Source organism: Pelodiscus sinensis, chromosome 4, assembly GCF_052426305.1.
Source record: "Pelodiscus sinensis isolate ZL-2025 chromosome 4, ASM5242630v1, whole genome shotgun sequence".
Lineage (NCBI taxonomy): Eukaryota > Metazoa > Chordata > Testudines > Trionychidae > Pelodiscus > Pelodiscus sinensis.
In genome coordinates this window covers 92,285,295-92,303,312 of record NC_143055.1, presented here as the reverse complement: position 1 = coordinate 92,303,312, position 18,018 = coordinate 92,285,295, and the positions used below count along the sequence as shown (strand labels likewise).

General features: G+C 42.1%; 1 protein-coding gene across 1 annotated transcript; it reads left to right on the top strand.

Annotated features, from left to right (window-relative positions):
• Positions 1 to 437: 437 nt before the first annotated feature.
• On the top strand, positions 438 to 13,649 carry LOC102461891 (uncharacterized). Its single transcript, XM_075929929.2, has 7 exons — positions 438 to 579; positions 4,641 to 4,886; positions 6,481 to 6,540; positions 7,646 to 7,780; positions 9,492 to 9,638; positions 12,341 to 12,401; positions 12,870 to 13,649. The coding sequence occupies exons 2-7, from the start codon at positions 4,722 to 4,724 to the stop codon at positions 12,971 to 12,973; spliced, it is 672 nt and encodes a 223-aa protein (XP_075786044.1). The 5' UTR covers positions 438 to 579; positions 4,641 to 4,721; the 3' UTR covers positions 12,974 to 13,649.
• Positions 13,650 to 18,018: the final 4,369 nt, after the last annotated feature.

Genomic DNA, 18,018 nt, shown 5'->3' with positions numbered 1-18,018 from the left:
ACCCTCAGTCATCTCTTTTCCAAAAGTCCCAGTCTTTTTAACCTCTCCTCACAGAGAAGCTGTTCCATACCCCTATTCATTGCTGCTGCCCTTCTTGACATCTTTTCCAATTCTAATACCGGTTGGATGGCCCTGGTCCAGCACACTCAGCACCCGACCAGTCCGAAAGAGGGAGTTTGCTGCACCCCTGGTCTGGCCTCCAAGCTGGTGGGGAGTGGGGAGGTAGATGGGGGTGCCAGCCTCTTGTCCGGGTCCCCTTCTGGCCACCAGCCCCTCTGCTGCCAGATTCCCATCTGGGCCACGCTCTCTGGTCCAGGGGCTCTCTGGTCCCACAACCCCTCTGCCCCGCCTGTTGCAGCTGGTGATCTTCACAGTGCTGCTGTCCAAGGAGGGACTAGAGCACTTGGCCCGGGGGATGCTGAGAGCGCAGCGCGGCATTGCAGGGGTTAAAGCCGGGGGGCGGGGCGCAGCAGGAGCAGACGCTGAAGGGGAGCCACGGAGCAGGCGCGGTGACTCACCTGGCCAGGTGCGCCCGGGACTTGCCGCCGGGCTGCGGAGAGGGGCTGGGGCGCTGCGCAGGTGAGTTTCTGCTCGGGCTGCCCGCGTGCCGGGGCCAGCTCCTGCCTCTCCGGGCGCGCTGTGCAGGGCCGGGGAGGCTGGGCACGCGCCTCGCGCCCGCCTCTCCCCCCGGCTCGGCGCTCTGGGGCTGCCGGGCCAGCGCTCAGACCCTTCACTTCCCGCGGGCAGGGCAGGGGGGGGGGCGTTGCTGGCGCCTGACCTGCAAAGACTCGCGGGGGCTGCATCGGTGCGGCGGGCTTGCTGGTAGAAAGGGGCCAAATCCAGACTCCCACTATTCTCCAGAAAATGGCTGGAGAGCGGCTTGTTCGTTCTTTCCTGCCACAGTCCTAGTCTCCAAAGCCCCCAGCCGCCCACCCAAATCCCGCCTGGCTTTACAGCTACCGCACCTCTGGGTGCTGCTCCTGGGCGGGGTGCCCACGAAAGCTCATGATACTGTCTATATTCTTGTTAGTCTCTAAGGTGCCGTAGGGCCGTCTGTTGTTTAAAGTGGAGTTTTTTTGCCATAATTTACTGGCATCTTTAAAAGAAAACTTCCTGCTACAGTGTGAAGAATATGAGTCCCCTTTCCAGCTCCCCTGGAAGAGGGTTCTCTTTCCTTCAAGCTGTTCCTTAGGACAAGGCTACAAGACTGTGCGATTAACACCCTTGCACTATAGTAGGCAATGCTTTTTTTTTTTGTGGTGTGGGTTTAAAAAAAAAAGTGCTGGTACTCCAGGGGAAAAGTTGTTGAGCTCTGATTGGAGGTGCCTGTGCTGTGTACCAGGTAGTACCATCACAAAAAAAAGCACTGATAGTAGGATATAGTATATGTTGGCTAGGCTGTTTGAGTCTGAGTTACACTCTCTTGTTTGTGGTTGTGGCTCTTCCAAGCTGGAAGCTTCAGGAAGTAAAGCTTTTCCATCAAGAACCAGAAAAGGTAATGGATAGCTAGTTTAATTAATCCTGTCTAGGGATACCAGGCCCTTAAAATCACACTAATCAGAGACACTCCCAGCACCTAGACACAATAAGGTGTGTTAAAGAGGTTGTGAGCCTTTGAGTGTCTTGGTGCTGGTGGGGTGGACTATAATGTTTTCTAAATATAACTGCTGAGGGGAAAAAAATCAAACCTGTAAGGTGAAGCAATTCAGCATCACTACTGATTGGTTAAAAAGATTAAAGATGTGGATAGGTAAAAATATTTTTCTGAGTTAAATATTGACTACTATTTTAAGATGGCATAAATGTCCCAAACTCATGCAATATACTCTTGATAACAGTTTGGTATGAACACTGCCTGCTTTGGGCAGGGAGCTGGATTTGATGACCTCCCGAGGTCCATGATCCTCATCAAAATGAAATCCCATGCCTTAACACACACAACTGATGGTAAAAGGGGAATAAGTCTGGCTCCATAATATTTTGTACTGAAAGAGAACTCACTGTATTCCCAGTTCCACTGGAAATGTTGAGTCATGTGCTTAACTCTGTGTTGGGGCCAAGAAGGATAGTCTGTATCAGGTAGTAGTGACCTTGGCTTTGAGGAATGTCCTTATGTTTAATAAATTTCTTATTCATGTTACTGACACTTTTTAGATTTTAAAACTGTAACTTGGTAATGACTGAATTGAAAAGGAAAAAGTAAGCAATATGTTGGTGTTATTTTCAGCTTCTTTCACAGTAACACAGAAATATTCCTGATACTCCCAGAATGAGCAAAACTTAGTTGTCTAGTTGAGGGTGATTCTAAATTTCCAGCTAAACTGTATTGGAAACCTTCTTTAAAGAAGGCAACATAGAACTGATAATGGGGGATTTCTGTGGGAGTGAGGGCCCTTACTGTGGGTTTCATTATGATAGCTATTGAACGTATATGAATGTGATCAAACACGTATCCATCCATGTTTACTTCCTGGTTTGGAAGTACTGAGCTAGAGCAAAGAGAGAAACAAAATTCTCGAGCTGTGATCCAGAGTATTTTCAGGTTTTGAGTGGAGAGTAGGTTGATCACTTGGTACAGGTCTGTGTTTTCAGTTGCAGAATTGTATTAAGATAGATGAAATGGTTACTTTGTTAATGTTAAATGTCCACATAAATAAGTGCTGTATTTGTTATGGGATGTAGTCTGCATAATTGTGAACAGGAAGTTCATTAAATCCTTTGACAAAAGTGGACCACAAAATTAGAGATCTTCTGCTAAACTGTGTGTGTGTGGGGGGGGGGGGTTTGAGGGGATTGACTAGAAAGGTGAATTTAATGTTCTGCAGCAAGTTGAAATGTCATTAACATCATGTGTATACATATCAGAAATCTAAACTTTTTAAAATGTTTCACTTCCTTAATATCATTTAATTGTAATGAGGTCTGGAACATAGTAGGTTAACCCCTGGATTTCTGGAGATAATGAACTACAGGTCGAACCTCCCTTACCCAGCACCCTCAAGAGCTGAGTGGTCCCAAACCACTGAGTTTGCCAGACAATAGGAGGTCAAGGCTCCCAACCCAGCTGTAGGCTCTGCTTCTGGCTGGGGCTGCACTACCTGCCAATGTCGCCAGCCCTGACGGAGGCTGTGTCTCCCGCCATCCCAGCCCTGGACAGACTGGCCTATTGCCTACAGCCCTGGCTAGGGCTGCTGTCCCCACTGTTAGCCCTGCTTGGGGCTGCATCCCCCCACACCAGCCCTGCCTAGGGCTGTTTTTCCCACTGCGCCAGCCCCAGGCAGGACTGCGCTCCCCACCTCAGCAGCCTTGGCGGGATGGTATTCCTGGCCACTGGCCCTGCTGCCCCAACCCCGGTTGGGGCTGCACTACATGCTATCAGCCCTTGCCAGGATTGTGCTCCCCACTGTGCCAGCCCTGCTGGGGATACGCTTCCCACAGTCAGCCCAGCCCAGCCTGGCTGCATTGCTGAACCTGGCAAGCTAGGGGTCTCTGGTCCAGCAATAGCCGTGGTCCTGCCGGACCACAGATGAGGTCAAACTGGAGAGTCCCAGATTTTAGAGGTTCAAACTGTAGCTGGAACCCTGTCATTGAAAAAGTACAGGTTGAACCTCCCTGATCCAGCACCCTCGGGACCTGACCCGTCCCAAATAAGGGAATTTGTTGGATAAGGAGAGGTCCACTGCCACCCGCCTCCCAGGACACTGTCCCTCCCTCCAGCTGCTCCATTCTAGCCCTGCTGCTACAGGGCTTGGGCTTGGCTCTGTCCCACTTCTGTCAGCTGGCTGGGGCTCTCAGCTGGAGCTCCTCAGCCGCTGCTGCCCTGTTTCTTTTGGGGTCGGGGACTCCATGGTTACCCTGTGCCTGGTGGGGACTCCTTGGCTGCCCCACTGTGCCATGCCCAGCTGAGGCTTCTCAGGATGGGGCTCACCAGTCCCAATAGTGCGGCTCCCTGCCACTGCACGCCCAACTGGCTCTCACTCCCAGGCGCTGGGGCTCTCTAGTCCAGCAACATCAGTGATCCTGCCAGACCATTGATGATGTTGGACCAGGGAGGCCTGGATTTAAGAGGTTCAACCTGTATTATGTATTGCTAAATGTTACAGTAAGGATAATATTGTAACTTCAAGGCATAGCTTCTTAATATGGAAACAATACATCTAAAACATGTTGAAAACCTGCTGCAATCTGCATCTTGTTATAGTAGTTATTAGCAATTTTATTTCATATACTGGAGCAGTATAATCATTAATTTTGGGTCTGAATAACTGCCTAAATCATCACTGAAAGAACAAAACTTGGCTTCTAATCGAAGTTTAAGAATAAAGGGGAAAAATTGGCAGCAGATGCTACAAGTAAGATTTCTCTCTCTAGATTCTCTTGGTTCAGAAACACCTTCATGTATGCATTTAAAAACAAGTTTTTGTAGTGCGTGAATGACTTTGACATCCACTTTTCTCCTTGTATTTTTTTTCCACATCTTCTGGCTCAACCATAAAAAGATAAGTTCCATGTACATAGCAAAGTAGAATGTTTGACACTGTTGTCATAGTAGATCCTCATGCTATTAATGGCAAGGTATGTCAACAATTTGTCAGATACTTGTTGAAGTGCTAATCCTCTTGCACCTTCCTTCTGTTTAGGCCAGGGAAAACAGGCTGGCTCTCTTCGTGAAGGATTCTTGTGTGTCTTCCTAAAATCACGTAGTGTGTGGATGAATAATAATGGATCGCTACAGATATTTCATCTTTAACCAGAAAAGCATGGTTGTGCTGGGGCTCTTGCAGATAGCCTGTGCTACAGTGTGTGTCGCCAGTGGTTTGATGGAAGGCACCTTAAGAACAGAGTCAGCGCTGAGTAAAATCAGAGCACCCATCTGGGCTGGAGTGGTAAAGTTGCACATCTTATTTTTCTGCTTGTTTCTGTCTTGGTGGGGGTAACAGTTCAGATATTGGCTCCTTTTGGGAGAAACTTCTGCTGACTCTTCCCAGCATGTCTCCTGAATGCAGTGTTCGTCCACTGCTCTGCAAACAAGAGTGGAGAGGTACTGGGAAAGTATTTGGGGATATTGGGTGGTGAGGAAGAAGACTCGGAGCATGTCTTGTTGATCTAGTCCCTGCCGAATTCAGCTTTTATCATATGATGTGGGGTGATTTAGAAGATGAGGCTGTGTGGAGTTTCCATTTTGAAAGTTGCAAGCAAAAGTATAAAGCTAATGACAGTATTGGAGTTCAGTGTAGTGGTGGGACACACAAGACCTCTTCATTTCATAAGAACGATTCAGTGCCCATGTAACACAGCTGAATTTTTCATTGAGAATGTATGTAGTAAGAGTACAACAGTATCGTAATTTTGGTTTTTAACCCTATGATGGGAGGGCAGCACTGATTTCATTAATAGCGGTGAAAGCTTAATTGCATCAAAGCTTTTATAGTGTTCTGAGCAGCTCAGATTCATAAGGTTTCCAATAAGAAAATATACCGAGTATTCAAAAGTAACCTTCCGTGGCTACAGCATATTATGATTGGAATCATTGCTGTACAGTGGTGATACCTTCTTGGGCTTTTGTTTTTGTGGGGCTGCTTCAGAAGCATAGGTTCTCTATTAACCTGGCAACCTGCTCTGACTAGAAGCAGATGAGCCTGGGCTCATCAGTTAACCTTCACGGTTAAATGCAGGCCAGCCCACTCCCTTCATGTAACAGCTGAAATTTTCAGCTTTTACACAGTTATTTAAAAACATTTTAACATCCATACCCACTAATACATTCTCATGACGGGAGCATATATGAGGTTTCAGGTGGATTGACTGAAGATTGGCAGTTACGGAGGGCATCAAAACTTGTGGTAATGGAGATTTATCTACAGTCTCTCCTTAATATCTTCAGCATATGCTATAGAAGTTAATGGAATTTAAATTTCTATGTAATTTATAAATGTGCTGACACCTGGTGATAAGTTTTCCTATACAGTAGGCTATCTACTAAAGAGAACTGTCACTTTTCCAAAAGCAAATGGCTTTTAATTACCAAGATAATTATGTTCTAGTTACATTTCAGCTAGTGTGAAAAGTGTAACACTGCTGAAATGTGAAATCTGATTCCAAACTTATAAAGCAAGGCTGGAATAATGGCTAGTTTGATACCAACTTTCACTAGGAGACTATATTTCATTTTCTAAAGAAGTGGAGAATGCCATTCCTTGAACTCCAGGATGTGCACCATAAAACCACGAAACTTGAAGTTTCACAATTATTGTGACACAAAATGTGTGTGCTCTTCGTAAGCTCATTCTTATTAATCAGGGAGCAAATGTCCTAGTTCTGTGAGATAACTATGAATTTAAATAACCTTGTGAGTGCTTGTAATTTAAAATGATTCCTTATGGAACATGTTTTTCAGAAACTTGTTATACCCAGTATAGTAGCATAACTTTTTAGCATACTTTCTTTCCAGTTGCCACATCTGTTATTTTTAACATGCAGGTCATGTGTGTTCCTGGAATTCTGGCTTTATTTTCTTCCCAGAAAAAGAATCCAATTCTTGTAAGTTTGTAGATTTTTTTTAAAATTATTATTATTATTATTATTGAAAGGGGTGGGGTGAAAGAGAGACATCTTTTGTAAGCAATATTACATTGGTAATAGCTTGGTTCTTTTTCTTGCCTCTTGTTTCTAAATCCTGATGTAAGAGCCTCATTCTGATTTCTGTGTAGCAGTATTGCATTATGTGGAAAAATGAGAATCTCTCAGCATTTACGGATTAGTTACTTTAGAATATATGATTTTTCTTATTTATGACTTGTTTTAGATACCTTCAAGCTCTGATTTTTTTTTTAGCTGTTGCTTTTGAATGTACTTGAGAAATATTTTCAGAAATGTAATTTGTTTTGTGGAACAATATAGTACAATAGAAATTAAAATGAAACGTGTAAAGAGCCTGCTTTTTGACTTTCTGGCCAGCTAAACTCCAAAAGGATATGTTCTAATTTGTAAGTGAACTACTTAATGAGTGAACTACTAAAAGACTGTTTGGGTTTTACTTAATCTAATTGCTCTAGCAACAAACACATACCTTTGTACTCAAGATGTAATATTATAAGGAATATATAATATAGAGGTGGCTGTGGCTTAGATACTTGTTGAACTTGACCATGGTTTCATAAGTCTTCCTGTTACTGTCCTACGTGAATAACCTATCACTGTGAAGCTTTAGGATCTGCTGTAAATGATTTTCTTTTATGATCCTGATTTTTACCTCAATATTCAAGATAGGAAAGCTAGATCTGATAAAGTGAATCAGACAAGGGTTTCCTGAATTGTGTGTCTATTAAAGGAGAGGGGCGGCAAACAGCTGGTAAACATAGCAATGAGTACTGTGGGGAGCTCGTGATGCATTGATGTCTTGGTACAAATTCACTGGGCTTCCATGTGGTTTTAGCTTAGTCTATCTTTCGAACAAGCCTCAATAGAATGCAATCACTGCAGAACTGAGAATGTTTGACATCTGAAGTTACTCACATTTGATTGTTAATACCTTTCAGATTAATACCTTTCAGAATGACTTATTAATTTTAAAGGAAAATAGACAATGCACTAACTTTTCCTGTCCCTGACCCCATATTTTCCTTGAATTTTTTTCCTTATACAGGTGAATGCAATGATAGTAGCTTCTCTGTTTTCTTGTTTTGCCACCATCATTGTAGTTGTGTATGCTTCCCTAACTTTAAGCTATGGTGAAGAAGATGAAGTGTTCATACATATGCCAGTCCATGTTGTTCATACGGTGAGTGCTAGTATTTTATGACAAAATTGTGCTTCCTTCTATAGGAATGCAATCCAAATTTCACACTTCCTTTCAATATGTGCAAAGCAGGCATACACAAACAGTTCTAAGATCAGTTTATTATTGATGAATGCAGGAAGCTCTGTGGTTCTCTGGAGGATCACAGGATAATCTTCTGCTAGCACTTGCCACTGTCCTAGAGAGAATACAGAACTAGATTGGACTGCTGGCTTGTTCTGATGGGAATTGTTAGAATCCTGGACTCGCATCTTAGGAAGCGTCAATTACAGGAATATCAAGGAATGAGATGGTCAAAATGTTAAGTGCATGGGGTCTTCTTCACAGAGTGATCGTATAGTGGTGAAGATCTGGGTTCTTCCCTGTGGAACACAAATGCTTTGGAGATGTTTTCCATTAAATGGGAATCCTTGGTGGCTGTTTCTGTATGTAGAGTATATAACTGGAGATTTGGTACAGATGAAGTCCTTGATATGAAATTGAGTTTAGGAGAAATGGAACAGGAAGAGTTAAGAGCAAATCTGCCAACATTCTAACTTAATTTGAGCTAAATCCCTTTACCCTCTTGGCCGTAGAATCCATTTGTGCAATTTTTATTGGATCATGGAGACACACAGGCATACAAATCAAGATTGAGGCCCATTGTGCTAAGATATACAGAAAAAAAAATTAGAATACTTGTCCCAAGTTTAAGAAAATGAATGAATGGGACAGGAAAGATTGACATTAGCTTGAGTTTATAAAAAATATTATGGGCTCGTATGTGAACAAATTACAAGATCACTCAGCAATTTCACTAAACTGCAGTAGAGTCTAGGGCTGAATGAAAAGATTGAGTCCCAACTCCATCAAAGCTTGCAATATGACTTAACTTCTCTGCACCTCAGTTTGCATAACTGTTAAAAATGGGAAAAGTATAAAAATATTTACCCATCTCCATTAATGACTTGAGTCATGGATGTAAAGCTCTAGAAGTAAAAGGTCATGTCTTTTGAATTATCAGGCCACTTAAGTACCTATATTTAGGTGCTGATGTTTAGATCATTGCTTCTGCAAATTTTCTGCCACTATCTGGTCTCTTGATACAAAATCTTTTTAGTACCATCATAACCTAGGATGATTGTATTTATGAAAACCATATAAATAGATCCATTTACTACTTACTGCAGGCCAACTTGCTGATGTCATGCTGTGTAGATGTGATGTGTCCCTCTATGGACAAAGATGATTAGGGGGATGGTCCTTCTGTATTTATTTTGCTGACCCTTTTCCTGAATCAGTACAACTATTTCTAAAGCTGTTAGTCAATGCTGGAGTACAGCACTGTTGGGACAAGGTGTTAAATACACTGAAGTTTAACCAATACCTGATGATTTCAAACATAACAATATAATACAAAACTGATAAGAAATTGTTTCCATTGCAGACGGTAGTACAAAGAGACAAATACAGAAGGGAAAGGTGTGTCCTGTGGAAATCAGCAATGTTCATTTTAATCTTAAATGAAACATGCTTAGAAAATATCAATTCTTAAACTATTGTAATCCCTTGTTGACATGTGGAAGTAGTTTTTTACAATGAAAATAGTAAATACACTTCAGAGTATTCAATCGCTAATCAAAATTGGGTTTTTTTGGAAGTTAAATTTACTGCATTGTTTATCCCTCTGATGTTTCTTTTGTTTCTTTTACAGAAGTTTGTGCTTAGTAAGGTTGTCAAAGGAGCCAACATAACAATGCTAATTGCATCTATCTGCAGTGCTACCATTGTGCTGGTTATTGCTTATGTAGGCTGCCGAAGTCTTCCACGTTGTTCGTGTTATGACAATGTAACTGGAATGGTATGGAAGTGCTGACTTTAACTTAGTTTCTAATTATATTGGATCATATGTGGTACATAGGGGGAAAATGTGTGGATTGGAGTAAATGCATTAGGGTATGTCTAACCTACCCTCGGCTTCTGAAAGAAGATATGTAAATTTGGCATGAATTTGCATGGCTTCTTCCGATCTCTTTTTTGGAAGAGGTTTTTTCTGGGCACACGCAGCAGCTATATGGGGGGGTTTTACATAACTTTCCCCTCCCCCCTTTGAAAGAACCCTGTAAACCTTTTTTTAAGGAATAAGAGTTCTTTTGAAAAAGGGAGGGAGGGTTGCATGATAAACCCTGTCTAGACAGGTTTTTTTTAAACCCCTTCTGAATAAGGGATCTTTCAGAAGCCGAGGGTAGTCTAGACGTGCCCTTGGTGATTTATGTGATTGGTTTATCTGAGCTCTACATGCTAATCTGCCTCCACCATGGCTAGTTCTAATAATTCAAATTGTCAGTGCCATACCCTTTTTCCTCTTCAAAAATGGAACTGTCAGTTTCCTGCTGCTTTCCCTCCAGTTTTCCCTATGTAATCCACTCCTTTTTCTCCCCCCAAACTCCTGAAAATTACATTGCCCTTGAGACATTGGAGAGTCCTGATCTGATGAAAGGCAGAAGGCCTGATGTCTTCTTGTAAACCCCTGGGCTACGTCTACACTGCAGGCTTTTTGCCCAAGAACAGCTGTTCTTGCGCAAAAACTTGCCGGGTGTCTACACTGCACGTGCGTTCTTGTGCAAGTAAATTTACAGTACAGCGTTGGAAAACAGGGCTTCTTCTGGAAGAGTTATTCCTCTCCCCACGAGGAATAAGCCCTCTTGTGCAAGAGCTCTTCCACAAGAAGGCAGTGTAGACAGGCAACATGATTTTCTTGCGCAAGAAACCCCAATGGCTAAAATGTGCAAGAAAGCTCTTATGGCCAAGAGAACATCCACACTGCCATGGATGCTCTTGCGCAAAAGCACATGGCAATGTGGACGCACTCTTGTGGAAGACCTTTTGCACAAGAACTCTTCTGCAAAACAGTTCTTGTGCAAGAAGCCTTCAGTGTAGACGTAGCCCTGGAGATTAAGATGTCTTTATGAACTTGAGCTGACAGAGGAATTCCCTAATGTTCTGAAGTTTCAGATGGGTGGCTATGTTAGTCTGTAATAGAAAACACTTTAAAAAACAATGAGTAGTCCTACAGCACCTTAGAGACTAAGCAAAAATGCAGCTGGTATAATGGGCTTTCGTGGGCACAGCCCAATCATCTGAAGAAGTGGGTTGTGCCCATGAAAGCTCACTATATTGCCAACATTTTTGGTTGGTCTCTAAGGTGCTACAGGACTATTAGTGGCTTAAGTTTATTCTAATGTTCTAAGACTACTTTTCCTAGTCCTGAGAGGTCTCAAGGCATCAGATTTCTATTGGTAGATATGGAAAAGCATTTTTGGCGGTTTCTGAAGTGTCTGTAATAGTCACCTCTCTCTTTTTTTTTTTTTTTTTTTTTTTTTTAAGGGCCTGTACAATTGTATTTGTAAACCACACTGCTCTTAATTTTATCCATTGGTACATTTAGATGTTATTTTATAAACGCTGCACTTCCTATAAATAAAACCACCATAAGTTAAAAGGATTTTACTATCACTTGTTTGGGATGAACTGCATAAGTTCTGAGTAAGGTGTAATCCCATACTTCTGCCAGTAACACTTCTTGTGCCATAAATACCCCTTTAACCTTATTTGTCTTTGTGCATCCACTCCAGTAAAGCCAGTCAGGTACAAAGACATGATTTTCAGGAAAACTCTCCCTCTTGTGTCAAAGCTGCAAACTTTGAAAATGTTCAACCAGCAAGATCATTGGCCAAGCAGATTTCATTAAGGATCTGAGTTATTCTATTATAAAGATCTCTCCAAATATTTTGACTGCAGTTTTCTAGCTGACTTTCCTGATTTTTAAACTAGTGTAGGGAAGGAGGACTTCTAGTGGATTGAATAAGCAACTTGTACAAAATCACATTTCCCCCCCTATTTTATCAGAAGATAAATATAAGTTGACTGCATGACACATCAAGAAAAAGGATTTGTATAATGTATCAGGCTATAGTAAATGCATGTCAAAAATGACATGTAAATTAAGTGCTGAATATCACTTTAGTTCCATATATTAAACTAAGCCTTCCTTTGGAAGAAAAGGGGATAATAAATCTAGTACATTAATATTAGCCTTGTTTCAAATAAACTACAATAGACCTTGCAAATGGAGGTTGTAACTCTGAAGAGTTCATAACTCTAAACAAAACATTGTGGTGGTTCTTTTGGAAGTTTACTGAACATTAACTTAATACAGCTTTGAAACTTTATAAAAGAAAAATACTGTTTTCCCCGTTGTGTGTGTGGTTGGTTGGTTTGGTGTGTTTGTTTGGTTTTTTTTTTTTTGTAATTAACATGCTACTGTCCTGTATCTGCAATTTTTTGTGCGCGCTGTCACCTGATTGTGTACCTCTGGTTCCAGTTGAGGGTTGTGGTTGACTGGTGAGTTCATAATGGTAGTGCTTGTAGCTCTCAGGTTCTGATGCACACTCAAAATCAAAGTTTACTTTTAAAGATAATTTCTAAATTGGTTTATAAGATTGCATAAGAAAATCCATTTTTGACTAGCAATAGAAAGATAACCACAAATCTCATTTGCAGGAATGGTTACAACCTGGTGAGGATCAGCAGCAGACTGTGGAACTGGTTTGCACTATGCAAAGTAAGTAACTTTCTTCTCCCTTCCAACTCATGAATATGAATCACAGGCCAAATCCTGATAGTGACTGAAAACTAAGAAACTCTGGATTAGTTATAAGAGGTGGGTATTTACAGGGCTCGACAAACTGTGGCGAGAGCAACTCGCCAGCCCTGCACCATGCATGCGCCAGACTGGCACTGTGCATGCGCGCAGTGCCAGTGAATGGGGCGCACGGTGCGACTGGCTGAAATCTACTCACCACGGGCGAGTAGGAACAGCGGTTTGTCGAGCCCTGGGGATTTAACTAATCAAGTAGTTGATTAGTCAATAGGAAACCTACTCAGTCCTGGCTTGTGCCGGGAACAGGCCCAAACCTTGCTGTGGCTCTGCAATTAGTCGACTACTCCCTTACATCCCTATTTTGGATTTTGTCCAAGAAGCTACAATGTGTTGTGTTCGTTTTTTCCCTCCCTTTCTCTCCCCTCATAGGCTATGGAGACAGAATCTTTAATTCTCCAGTGCAATTTCCTGATCAAGACTTGGATGCAGATGAAGAACTATCCAAGCCACCTCCTTATATCAGACTTGCTTGAAGAAAGGCTAAGAATTGTAATGCTAATAGACTGGAGAACTTGCCTTACATTCTGCTACCTTTTTTAAAAGACTTTTTAACAACAATCTGTGCACTTTTTCTTGGCGTCTGTAACCAGGAAAATACTGAATGCACAAAGTTCAGTGAAGAGGACAATGCAGTTGTCTATACACTCATGGATGAAAAGATCCTACATGTTCTTAGACTGATTTAGGTTTTGCACAGTTAAAATACCTCATCTCTTCTGGGATGTGTGAACATCTCCCATAGCTTTTATATGAAATCTATATTTTTAAGTCTAGATGATAATGGAATTTGTTTTGCGGCTTCAATTTGGAAGTACTAGCTTTAAACATTCAAATATTGAATCTTATGTAGGTTGAATTAACATTTTAAAACATTCATTTTTTTCTGAAATAACTTTTTCTGCCTTTTAAAGAAGTTATACTAGAATGAAGGAGCCACTTATTGTTAGACATAATTATTTTTATTTTTGTGGAGTGCACTGGATATTCAGCCAACTTCTTTAATCTTTCTTGGGAAACTAACTAGAATGTCTGGTATTAAAACTTGAAACCTATTCAAATGTGCCTATCAAATTATGGATTCAGTTTTGTTTAAAAATTCTTATTTATATTTTATCAATGGGTACATAATAAAACAGGATTTTAAGTAGATTTCTGGCTTGTTCTTATCAGTGTCTTAATGTGGTGAGAATTTTATTCACATCAGTTAATCGCATTTGTGAAATGCTGCAACTTTGTTTAACAATTAGCATATCTGCATATCCAGTCCTACTTGCGGGAAGAGGGGGAGAGAGAGAGGGAGAGACTCACTCACTCACTCACTGTATTCGTTTACAAATCCTGCTTTTCTTGTATAAACAAATCTGTCCTTTAAGTAGATAATATTTGGTTTTGGAACTAACTAAAGTTGTAGCCCTAACACTAGAATTCCAGTATGCTACTATCCATCTTCTTTAAAATGGATGTTAAATTCCTATAAGATGTTAATGAAATAAGTGAAGTGGTTTAATGCTCTAAAAATTCTATATTAGCCTAGCCACAGCCAGACTCGTTCTCTAACATTCTCTTTCAGCATGACCTGCAAGATCTGCATATATTTGGTGGTTTGGTACATATGCTTCTGCCCTCTACATTCACCGTAAGGTATCCTGTGTGAGATGCAAAGGTAGCAGGCTTATGTCTGTGACACCTGTGGTGCTAAATCAACTTTCCAGATAGACACACAACTTCAAAATGTATTTTATTCCACCCTTTGCTCTTGTTTCAGTTTGTCAAACAGAAATGCACCTAAAGCTGGTTTTGTACAAATTCTAGCACTAGCAACTTAGTGTCTATACCAAGTGCCTATCAATTAATGTATACTAATTTCTCATTGGCTAGTACTCCTGAGGATGGAATACAAAGTCCAATAAATCTTTTAGTCTGTAACCAAATATCTTAGAGTAGCAACAGCCAAGCATTTAACTTTGTGGTGGTGGTGGGTTAATGCACTAACCTTGTAACTGCAAAACTGGATAATAAATTGATATTTGACAGGTCTCATCCAGGTATCGATCACTTACCCGTCATAATCATGCTAAGGATTGTAGTGACGCAGTAGTTATGAGCAAGCTAATGCCATCTCTGCCTATCGGTGGAAATGGAATCATTTAATAAGGTTGGCCTTCTGTCTGCTCCACTTATCCTTAAGCAAAGAAGGTTTTGGAACTGAATGTATTGTATAGGGGAGTAATACCACTATTGCTTTAGGGCCTTATTTGATAGACCCTGCAGCTCATTGGGTTATATCTGTGCCCTGTGAAACATTTTATTTACTGTTGCTCATGCATGGGGTTGCCTGATTCTGCTGGTTTCCATCCACGTAGTTATTTTCCAACCAGTATTAGTGACACACACAAAGCAATAGCACATGAAGTGAAGCTAGATTTTTAAGTTCACTGACCCCTAAATAACTATTTGGGTCTTGACTCTAATTCTAAAAACAGAGAACAGAAAATGATGTGCGGTGCCATGTTTTAGTACAACAATTGGCAATGAGCGGTGTCAACAGACACAAATCATCAAGCATTTCTTCTAGTCCTAGAAAGTTTATGGAAGAGCTCAAAACAATTCATCTAGTTTACCCAAAAAAATCGATGGGATTTATCACAGTATTAGCTGCCATCACAAATCCATTGAGGAAAGTGAATAAGATTCCTTAAGAAAAATGGTGTTTAACAAACTGAGCCAAGTTTCATTGGCCTTTATTCTAAAATGGCATGTTTCGCTATAAAGGGACATCTCAGAAATTCTAGACCCCAGAAAAGCACTACTCAGCTACTTCTGTCCTCTCTGTTTGGAAGTTATGAATCTCATCCAGAAGACTGATAACCTGATTAATGCTAAAAAGGGATCTGACTTTAGAGTAATTCAACTAACTGAGTTAAAATTAGTCTACCAAGCAATTAAATGTGGGTTTCAGTTTCTGTAATTGATGCTGTTGGTGTAACATTAACTAACAAAGGGAAATGAAAAGGGACAGACATTCCATTGCTTGCAGTACCTTGCTATATATGCAACATAGAAATGCTTACATTACAGTTGAATTGAGAACTGCTCATCAAATTAAGGTTCAGAAGCTGACTCTTAGAAAAGGCAGATACTGGGCTAGTGCCTCAGCTCTTGTGAATCAGTGTGGTTCCATTGGCATGAATGGAGCTTCTGTGGTGTGCATAAGTTGGGGATTTGACCTTCAATGCATGCAGTGTTGCAGGGACTCGAGGCCTTGTTCCCTTTTGCACACAAGCTCCTTGACAGACTCTGCTGGAAATGTAAAAAAGGGCTTAATTAGGTATGAATTATTCTCCCATACTTTTCAAGGCACATCAGTGAAAAGAATTAGGTCCCCTATACTTCATAAATAAAAATGTGTAATTAATTTTCTACATCTACTCATTGCCTGTGGGTATAATTTCAACATGGTTATTATGGTATTACTATGGGAATATCTCTGAACTACCCTACAGCTAGTAATGCATGATAGTGATATCTTTCTGTTAAGGAAAAGTGATGAGCTTCAACAAAACTTCTGCATAAGCTTTGTAACAATTTAGTGTCACACCTCGCCATTCCTAACTGCCTAGCTCTGAATAAAATATATTAATGGCTACAGCTTCTGGCCCTATATTTAGTACCCTGCTTTACACCCCTCCTTTCCTATAGTGCTCTGACATTTCATGTTTTCCCTCCTTCCGAGCTTTCTCTGATGAGATACTCAGACATACTTCTGGCTAGAAATTCCCTTTTCTCTGGCTTCATTTGCTCCTTTGAGGCCAGGAATGGGAAATAATTTTTAATGGGAGAGGTCATGCCAAGATTTTGGTAAGTGATTAAGTGCTGCACTTCTGCGGAGGGCATGTGGGGTCTGGGCTGGCGGGTGGGTTGTAGAAGGGATCTTGGGATAGATGACTGGGGTGCAGAAAGGAGTGTGGGATCTGGGAGGGAGTTTGGGTAAAGGAGGGGGTTATGATCTGGGGCAGAAACTTGTGGTGAAGGGTCCAGGAGGAGTTATGGGTATAGGAGAGGATTCTGGCCTGGGGAAAGGGTGTAGAAGGGGATGCAGAGTCTGGGAGGGAGTTGTGACCTGGAGGAGGTGGGGGGAGGGGATACAGAGAGGTTGAATGGTGGGGCAGATAGTTGTGGGGAGATAGGGGTAGGGTGCCAGAGGCAGGCTCTGGCTTACCTAGGCGGCTCCTAGCCAGTAGTTCTGCAGACTCTCTGCCTGTGTGTTGGGAAGCTGCTTCACCTGGCTCAGCACAGGGAGAGAGGGGCGGCGGGGAGTGAAGAGGCTTCAGTCCTGCTGTGCCCTCAGCAAAATTTCTCAGCTCCTATTGACCAGAAACTGGCCAATGGAAGCTGGAGGATTCTGCTAGGGTGTGGGGACGGAGCGAAGCTTTCTTCTCCCTATCCAGACTGTACAGCAGTTTGCAGTCTGCTGTTTAAAGTGGCTGCAGCTGCTGTCTAGTAAGGGGGCTGGATCTGGTGGCTTGGAGGGCTGGATCTGGCCCATGAGCTGCCTCTTGTCACCCCTGCTCTAAGCTCTTTCATGGGAGCTGGATTCTTGTGCCTCAGGAACTGACGTCCCTGCCTTTTTTACATTTCCAGCAGAGTGTTGAGGAGCCTGTATGTAAATGAGAGCCAAGCCTCGAGTCCCTGCCTAGGCTTAGAGTTCCTGCAAAGCTGCATGCGTTGAGAGAGCTGTTCCTTCCTACCCATAATCTATTACACATGCAGAACAGAAAGTGGTGTCAGCCGGGCCACAAAGGCTCAGCAGAGAGAGCCGGCTGTACCCAAAAGAGGGTGGGACAGTGCAGCAGTAATGCTGGTGAGATGGGGAATCTGCCCTGGAGAGGGAGGTAGTTGGCTGCCTCAACTGGCAAGGCAGCTACTGGCCTGGGAAAGGCATTTTATTCAGGCTGTTTTTCCTCATTGTTCATTGAACTTTACAAAGGGGTAGCTGATATTTTGAATATAAATGGATTTACATAGCAGCCTAGGGATAGGATCCAGCCAACCTGTCCAGAGAACAGTGTGTGGAGTTGGGGCTGGAATTGCCTTATCTCATGTATTACAATGTGCTCTCAGCTCAATCAAGGTTGTGTTAGTGCAAAGTCCAATTTAGTGATTTGGGCAGCCTGACAGTGCTCCTGCAACACGCTAATAACTGCCTAGCAATGATAAGAATGAATGTCAAGGTAGGGGAACAGGAAAGCCTTCTCTGATGAATGGGAGGGGCAATGCCCTTTTCTGGACATTCCAGCTCTTTGGTTAACTGAAGTCTGTTCACAGTGGTTTACTGTTGAAACCAAACCCTAGCTATCTTGCCTGTAAGAGTTAAAACCATAAACAGTGGGTCCTAGGGAGTTTCCAGAAATGGTAGGGAAGCAAGAAGTGAGTTGGCAGGAGGCAAGGAGAGCCAATGGAAACAGAATGTGGGTTTTTGAATTGAAAATAGTGACCCCTTACTGTTTCAATCTGTGAC